This window comes from Babylonia areolata, chromosome 28, assembly GCF_041734735.1.
Source record: "Babylonia areolata isolate BAREFJ2019XMU chromosome 28, ASM4173473v1, whole genome shotgun sequence".
NCBI classification, from domain to species: Eukaryota; Metazoa; Mollusca; class Gastropoda; order Neogastropoda; family Buccinidae; genus Babylonia; species Babylonia areolata.
In genome coordinates this window covers 20,488,785-20,497,865 of record NC_134903.1, presented here as the reverse complement: position 1 = coordinate 20,497,865, position 9,081 = coordinate 20,488,785, and the positions used below count along the sequence as shown (strand labels likewise).

General features: G+C 43.4%; 1 protein-coding gene and 1 long non-coding RNA gene across 2 annotated transcripts; one reads left to right on the top strand and one right to left on the bottom strand.

Moving 5' to 3' along the window:
• Positions 1-414: 414 nt before the first annotated feature.
• LOC143301853 (uncharacterized) lies at positions 415-6,860 on the bottom strand. Its single transcript, XR_013057855.1, has 4 exons — positions 6,828-6,860; positions 4,685-4,810; positions 3,997-4,039; positions 415-1,010 (listed from the first exon to the last, which is right to left on the bottom strand). It is a non-coding gene; the product is annotated as an uncharacterized LOC143301853 (long non-coding RNA).
• Positions 6,861-7,817: 957 nt separating this feature from the next.
• On the top strand, positions 7,818-8,153 carry LOC143302013 (uncharacterized). The gene has a single exon (XM_076616499.1). It carries the CDS (start codon positions 7,818-7,820, stop codon positions 8,151-8,153), a length of 336 nt encoding a protein of 111 aa, XP_076472614.1.
• Positions 8,154-9,081: the final 928 nt, after the last annotated feature.

Below are 9,081 nucleotides of genomic sequence, written 5' to 3'. Positions count from 1 at the left end.
GTTGTCTGGCCTTGTTTACACAGAGTCTCTGTTTCCCGGCGACCAAAAGTTATCTGCCTTTGTCTAGTGATTGAGAGTACTCTTTCCTAGCTTCATGACTATAAGTTATCAGTTTTTAGCCTGGTGATAATGAGTTGTTGGACTTTGTTCCGTGACCAGGAGCCAGTTGCATTGCTTGGACAGAAGAGTCTAGTATGGTCGTAACCCGCTACTAACTGTGTGTAGTATGGAACTGACCAATGACGTAGTTCGGTCAACGTAGTCATTTAGTGACGTGTAACTGTCAAAAAGTTAGAACCAAGCAATGCAACTGGCACCAGGAGCTGTAGGTGCTGGTTAACAGTGTGTAGAGATTCTGGAATCGTTTCTTATTTCACGTTCATATTCACAGACACTCCGACGAACACACGCGTATGAGTTTATTTGAGTTTTTATTGCTGCTTCCGCGTCAGAAAATTAAATAGTCAAAAGTATAGATTAGAAAGTAATAGAATAATAGATAGAAAAACAAATCACGATTTGCATGATTGAAAAAAGAAAAAAAGGAAGAAAAACAACAACGACGACGACAACAACAACAAAACAGAGAGGAAGAGCAAAAACCAATAACTGATTATCAAAAAAAAAAAAAAAAAAAAAAAAAGTAAGAGAAAGGAGGGAAAAGGGAAAAAAGGGGAAAGATGAAATATGACTTAGTAAAGATAAACAAGAAACAGTAAGAAGAGGGGAGAGAAAGAAAAACAACAACATGAGATAGAGAGAATCAGACAGACAGACAGTCAGACAGGAGGGTGGGGCCCCCGATGGATTCTATAAATAGGGCCTTTTAGATTAGATTCTCGTGCTTCATAAAAAAAAAGGTAAAAAGCAGACTTGAACAGAAGACTTGTGTTGCACAGCGAAGCAACGTGTCGTAACCGGCTCTCTTCAAGGCGGTACGGTGCGCATATGGGGCGTCCCTCACCCGAACCAGATGCTGCGTTTCTGAAGATGTGCATCTCTCCGGCTCTCTGCAAAACGAACCAGAATGCACACAGTTTTATCACACAGCTTCCATTAAAACTGGCACCTTGGCTGTCCATCTTAACGGGTTATAGTTATGGTAGTGTTAGACATATCCCTTTCTACTCTCCCACGTCATTCTCCTGGGCTGGTTATCCACGTCGGTCATAGCACGTGAGGTAGCTGACGACGTTAAACCCGAATGTAGTTAACTAGCTAACTTGAGGGCAAGAATATACCTTTGTTTTTCTTGGTTTTACCATCACGTTTCACTTCTTTTCCCTTTCTAAAGGCAAAGAAGTTTGATTTAAAACGTCACAACCCATCCTATGACGATAGTAAAGTTTTAACATCGTTTAAAAGTCGTGAAAACATGTTCATGGAAATATGATAAATCAATTGTAATGGAAAATGCGAGTAAAAAGATACTAAGCCCAATCATATGGGGTTTAAAACAACAGTATCAGTATCAGTAGCTCAAGGAGGGGTCACTGCGTTCGGACAAATCCATATACGCTACATCACATCTGCCAAGCAGATGCCTGACCAGCAGCGTAATCCAACGCACTTAGTCAGGCCTTGAGAAAAAAATAAAGAAAAAAAAGAAAAAGAAAAAAAAGAAGAAAAAAAGAAAAAAAGAAGAAGAAAAAAAAAAAAAAAGAAGAAAAAAGGAAATAAGTAAATAAATAAATCAATAATAGATAAATACATTTTTTTAAAAACTACTACTACTACTACTACTACTACTACTACTACTACTACTACTACTACTACTACTACTACTACTAATATTCATAAGGCGTAAAAAATTGACGAAGTCAACTGTAAGCGTAAAACAACAACAACAACAACAACAAAAAACCAAAACAAAACAAAACAAAAAAACACACAAAAAACCCCAACCACAAACACATTTTTAAATGGCAGTTTAACTACTAAACATCTACTATTGACTTCAGTCTAATATCACTATCTTAGACGAACAGGCTATAAATAAATAAACGGAAAAAAAATCTACTATTGATATTGTTATTGTATGTCTGAAGTACCTACTATAATGTTGAACTTGAATAGAAATGCCGAAAAAAAGAAGTTTTAACACAGAGCTGAAGTAACTAAAGACGAATTAGTTCCGTTCGTAAAAACATGACAGTCAAAGAATGCATTCTGTCTTATGCTATATAGTCTGTTTCAGTTCTCTTCTCGTCCGGTATCTACAGAAAATCTTCATCTTCTTCATCTCTCTCTGTCTGTCTGTCTCTCTGTCTGTCTGTCTCTGTCTCTCTCTGTGTGCGTGTCTCTGTCTCTGCTTGTCTGTGCCCCCCACCCCCCCTGCCCCCCGCCCCTCTTTCTCTCTTCGTCTGTCTGTGTCTTTCTCACTCTCTGTCCGTCTGTCTCTCTCCTTCCCTCCCTGTCTCTCTGTCTCTCTCTCTCTCCTTCCCTGCACCCCCACCCCCCACCCCCACCCCCAAACCCCGTCTATCTCTCTCTCTCACCGCCAATACTAGGTGTAGTAAACAGTCGTTAAACCACACACGCACGCGCGCGCGCGCGCGCACACACACACACACACACACACACACACACAGAGGATCACTCAGGCATGACAAACTCGTTCTCCACTCCCAGCCATTGGTGCCTGAAAAAGTTCATTTTGTTATTTGGTTTTCGTGTCTTTTTGTTTGTTGTTGTTTGTTTGTGCATAGTTCTGTTGGATCAATGCCGAATTGGTATTATAGAGTCAAGGGTTCGATTCTCAGGTGAAGAAATAAAATGAATGAATGAATAAGTAAATAAATAAACAAACAAACGGACACACACACACACACACACACACACACACACACACACACACACACACACACACACACACACACACATATATATATATATATATATATATATATATATATGAAGTGGAGTGATGGCCTAGAGGTAACGCCTAGGAAGCGAGAGAATCTGAGCGCGCTGATTCGAATCACGGCACAGCCCCCGAAATTTTCTCCCCCTCCACTAGACCTCGAGTGGTGGTCTGGACGCTGGTCATTCGGATGAGACGATAAACCGAGGTCCCATGTGCAGCATGCACTTAGCGCACGTAAAATAACCCACGGCCACAAAATGGTTGTTCCTGTCAAAATTCTGTAGAAAAATCCACTTCAATAGGAAAAACCAATAAAACTGCACGCAGGAAAAAATACAAAAAAATGGGTGGCGCTGTAGTATGGCGACGCGCTCTCCCTGGGGAGAGAGGCCCGAATTTCACACAGAGAAATCTGTTGTGATAAAAAGAAATACAAATACAAATACAAATAAATATAGATGGATAGATAGATAGATATGTTATCAATAAACGACATCCACCTCCCCCTACTCACACTCCCCATCTCCACCCCTCCTTCCACCCTCCACCACCCCCACCCCTCCTTCCACCCTCCACCACCCCCACCCCTCCACCCCCACCCCTCCTTCCACCCTCCACCACCCCCACCCCTCCTTCCACCCTCCCCCACCCCCACCCCTCCACCCCCACCCCTCCTTCCACCCTCCACCACCCCCACCCCACCACCCCCACCCCTCCTTCCACCCTCCACCACCCCCACCCCTCCATCTCCATTTGAATGTAAGCTCTCCTCCCATTCTTCCAGACTTTCCCTGTGTGTATAACGTGGGGGAGACGTCCGCGAGTGACGTCAGATCTCTGCACTCTGAAGGAGAGAGTTATGAGTATGCAAGCGGCGTCAGATCTGTGTAATCTGAAGCAAAGAGCTGTCTGCAAATGACGTCAGATCTGAGCATTCTGAGGGAGAGTGTCACATGCAAGTGGCGTCAGACATATGAAATATGAAGGAGCGAGTTGTCTGACATTGACGTCAAATCTGTGCCATCTGAAGCAGTTTTGTCTGCAAGTGACGTCAGATCTGTGCCATCTGAAGCAGAGAGCTGTCTGCAAATGACGTCAGATCTGTGCCATCTGAAGCAGAGTTGTCTTACCTTCCTTTGCACCGTTGGGATCTGCTGAGAGTTCCGGGAGATCCTGTGAAGAATGAAATCATTAGGTAAGTACGTGATTGAAACCCCCCCCCCCTCCCCCCCCCCATGAAACAAGAAAACGAATAAGTAAATCTATAAGTGTGCGTTGATTCATAATCATGTGTTGTCCTGTTGTTGTGCTGTGTGGTCTTGTGTGTGTTGTTGTGTGTCTTCACAACAGATACGTTTTCCTGTCTGAAACAGCAAGTCATGCATTATTACATGGACTCTCTCTCTCTCTTTCTCTGTGTGTGTGTGTGTGTGTGTGTGTGTGTGTGTGTGTGTGTGTGTGTGTGTGTGTGTGTTATCTCTCTCATTGAATAATTTCTCCGCGTTTTTGTGTATTTGTGCGTGTATAAATGTGTGTATGTATGTCTGTATTTTTGTATGTGTATGCATGCATGTGTGTGTTTGTGTGTGCAAGTGTGTGTATGTGTGTGCTTGTGTGTGTGTGTCTGTGTGTGTGTGTGCGTTTGCGTGCGTGTGTGCGTGTTTATGTTTGTGTGTGCTTGTGTGTGTGTGTGTGTGTGTCTGTGTACGTGTGTATGTATGTGTGTGTGTGTGCGTGTGTGTGCGTGCATGTGTGCGTGTGTATGTTTGTGTGTGCTTGTGTGTGTGTGTGTGTGTGGACCAGAATACACAGACTGACCCTGGCAGTCAGCTTCTTGCCGCTGCTCCATCCAAAGGATAAACCTGCTGACGTCATATTGAACGCCATCAGCAGCAGACCACACACCAACAGCACAGCAGACGTCTTCATCTTTGGCTTCGGATGCTTAAAATAGAAACAGAGTGAGACGGTCAAACCATAGTGGCATGCTCTTCTTTCTTAGTCTGATTCAGAATATGAAGGAAATCGTGGTGATGATGGTAGTGGTATTGGTGGTTGTGGTGGTGGTGGTGGCAGTGGTTGTGGAGGAAGGGTGAACTAATTTTGGAAAGAAAAGGGGGGATTTCGGGCCAGACTTGAAGGAGCTGAGTGCAGAGATTAGGGAGGAAGCAAAGTGTGAGGTATCAAAGACACACAGAAAAATGTGGCTGAGGACTGTGAAGTGTTTGAATCTGGGAACGTGGGAACACAGTGGATCTGAATCATGATGGTAGAGCCAGTGAGATGGGGCGTTGAGGTGGAAGCAGTCATAGATCTAGAGACACGCGAGGGACGGATTTATTCATTATATATATATATATATATATATATATATATTTGTGTGTGTGTGTGTGTGTGTGTGTGTGTGTGTGTGTGTGTGTGTGTGTGTGTGTGTGTGTGTGAATAAAACAAAGTTGAAAACCAACACCTCTTTTGTTAAAAAAACAAAACAAAAACAAAAAATAAAAAACAAAAAAACCAACCAACAACTGAATTTTCGCTCGTAAAGACAACGTAAAAAAAATACATTACGTCACCTTTCTGACTTTACATAACGTCTTCTACTACGTAAATATATCATGTTCGAAATATTCCTTCAATTGTCTATATACATCTCTCTCTCTCTCTCTCTCTCTCTCTCTCTCTCTCTCTCTCTGTGAAAATCCATAAAATTTAATGTCACATACATGTTACATCAGTCAAGACATAACGAAAGCAAACAAGCAATACAGCTATAACAATGTGAACAAAGGCAAATAAATATTTGTTTTATATCAAAAACAATTATTATTTTTCTATTAATTTACTTTTGAACCACTTCAGAATTACCAGCACGGGTAAAACAGCTGACACAAGACATAACTAGTCACGTAAACTACCATTACAGCAACACAAAAACAAGCAAAGAGTATTATGGAGCAAATAACCAAATTACCTCCCTTGTGTGAACATCCGCCACAGATACCTAAAAACAAGCCAACAGTATGACTGAGCAAATTATCAAGTTACTGAATATGACCACCTTGTACATGTGAACTGAATAAAACGAGTTAAAAAAAACACCACCACCAAGTTGGAGTGATGGCCTAGAGATAACGCGTCCGCACAGGAAGCGAGAGAATCTGAGCGCGCTGGTTTGAATCACGGCTCAGCCGCCGATATTTTCTCCCCCTCCATTAGACCTTGAGTGGTGGTCTGGGCGCTAGTCATTCGGATGAGACGATAAACCGAGATCCCGTGTGCAGCATACACTTAGCGCACGTAAAAGAACTCACGGCAACAAAAGGGTTGTTCCTGGCAAAATTCCGAAGAAAAATCCACTTCGATAGGAAAAACAAATAAAACTACACGCAGGAAAAAGTAAAAAAAAATGGGTGGCACTGTAGTGTAGCGACGCGCTCTCCCTGGGGAGAGCAGCCCGAATTTCACACAGAGAAATCTGTTGTGATAAAAAGAAATACAAAACAAATACAAACACAAATACCTCCCTTGTGGAAACAATGAACAAAGCAACCTGAAAGCAAGTTAACTCTCTCCATACGAACGGCGAAAGAGACGACGTTAACAGCGTTTCACCCCAATTACCACCATCAAAATATTGCAAGCGGAAGGCTGTTATACTGAAGAGGAGAATGTTGACAAAGAATACCACAATTCTGACGACGGAAGCTAAAGGTTGGGTCATTGAGACACCCACAGGACATCCGAGGGGTCTGTGTAGAGGAGAAGAAAGGACTGGTCGTACTGAGTGAGTTAACTGCACCACAGAGTAAATACCTAACTTACAAACCCTTGAGGTAACAACTAACACAACAACGTGAAAAGAAGCCAATAATATATTACCAAGTTACCCCCCTGGAGTTAACAACCACCACAACACAAAAACAAGCTAACAGTATAACAAAGTTAATAACCACGTTACCTCCCTTGTAATAACCATCACAGCAACTTGAAAAACCGAACGTACGATTGAGTTGATAACCAAATTTCTTGCCTTGTAATAACTAACACAGCACATTAAAACAAGCAAATGGTACCAGTGAGTAAAATGCCTCCCACGAGGCAACAATTGTCACAACATGAAACAAGCCGACAATATAACACAGTAAATAACCACGTTCCCTCCCATGAAATAATCATCCCAGCAGCATGAACAGCCGACAGTACGACTGAGTTAATAACCAACTTTTCTCCCTTGTGGTAGCAGCTGGCACAACGACACAAAGACAAGTTAACAGTATCACAGAGTAAATTACCAAGCTGTCTCCCTGGAGAAGACTACAAGCCAACAGAATAGCACAGTAAATAACCACACTACCTCCCTTGAACTAAGCATCCATGCAACACGAAAATAAGTCAACAAAATAACGCAAGTTGCCCCCGTTGAAGTTACAACTCCCACAGAAACCCTGAAAACAAGCCAACAGTATTATGGAATAAATGACCAAGTTGCCTCCTTTGAGGTAACAATCACCACAGCAACATAAAAACATAAAAACGAGCCAACAGTGTAACATAGTAAATAACCAAATTGCCTCCCCTGGGGTAACATCCACCACAGCAACACTGATATACCAGGCCAACAGAACACCACAGTCAATAACCAACTTACCTTCCTCGAGTCCTGCAGGAACAGAATACCTGACCCAGCCCCCCAGGGCGATATTTATACAGTCTGGCTGTGGTTTTATTAGTCACCTTGTTATCTCCCATGACACCTCTCTGCTTGGAGTCAGCTGTCTTCACTCAGTGGGTGACACGTCTGGCGTGTGCTACACACACACACACACACACACACACACACACACACACACACACACACACACACACACACACAAAACCCAATCATGTTAGTTGTATCATCAAATCTGAGACAAACAAGGAACGAATTGTGTTCAACGCCAACATCACCATGAATGGCCAGGAACTTGAAGAGGTGGAAGCCTTCAAGTACTTGGGAGCAACACTTACAAAGGACGGCAGGTCGAACACAGAAGTGAAGATCCGCCTCGCAACAGCAACATCAGCGATGGCAAAACTGGACAAGATCTGGAGGAGCAGGAGCGTTTCCCTTGCCATCAAACTCAAACTGTACAGATCCTTAATGCTCGCCGTTCTCCTGTATGGATGTGAAAGCTGGACACTGTCAGCCGCGCTTGAGAAGAGGATCCAAGCATTTGCGATGAAATGCTACCGAAAGCTGCTCCGCATCTCATGGGTCGAACACAAGACCAACGACTATGTCTAGAGCAAAGTCGAAGCTTTCGCTGGACATCAAGAACCCCTCCTGGCCACCATCAAAAGGAGGAAGCTGGCCTGGTTTGGCCACGTGACCCGCCACAACACCCTGTGCAAGACCATCCTGCAGGGCACCATGGAGGGCGGAAGAAAGAGGGGAAGACCAAGGAGAAGCTGGACAGATGACGTCAAGACCTGGACTCATCTGAAGATGCCAGAGCTGGTGTCAGAGGCCGAGAGCAGACCAGGCTGGAGGAGAGTGACGTCCGCTGCATCCTTGGATTACAGGATCTTTAACGTGCGTATACACTCGAAGGGGGTTCAGGCACTATGCAGGTCTGCACATATGTTGACCTGGATGATTGGAAAAATCTCCACCCTTTACCCACCAGGCGCCGTCACCAAGATTCGAACCCGGGACCCTCAGATTGAAAGTCCAACGCTTTAACCACTTGGTTATTGCGCCCATCACACATATTGATGACTGTAGACAAATCAAATGAAGATTTCTATTTCCATTTTAAGAATCACGTAAAAATATTGAAATACAATAGGAAATAAAATATATAACAAAACAACTAGAATTCTCTTTTTTTTCTTACTATCAAACACAATCAAAAGGCCTGGGTATTCATAATAAACAATACAATCTGTATCACAGCTCGGGAAATTCGAAACTAATCACAGGATGGAGGTGACTCAGCTTGGTGTGTCCACATCATATGTCGGAGGGAGTGTGGGTCAGAAAGGGGGTGATGGGGGAGGGGGGAGGGGAGGTGATGAGAAGTGTAACCATCCTCTTTGCGTTCTTGAAGTGTTAAAGGGAAGTAATAGTCGGGGTCTCTGCCATGTGTTGCAATCATGACTGATGTCCCTTGTCATGTCCATCGGCTGCAGGTGTGACACGAATACAAATCAAGCCATTCATCTTTACTTTG

Coding starts and splice junctions, on each gene's coding strand:
- LOC143302013 (XM_076616499.1), top strand. CDS start 7,818: ATGAATGGCCAGGAACTTGAAGAGGTGGAAGCCTTCAAGTACTTGGGA.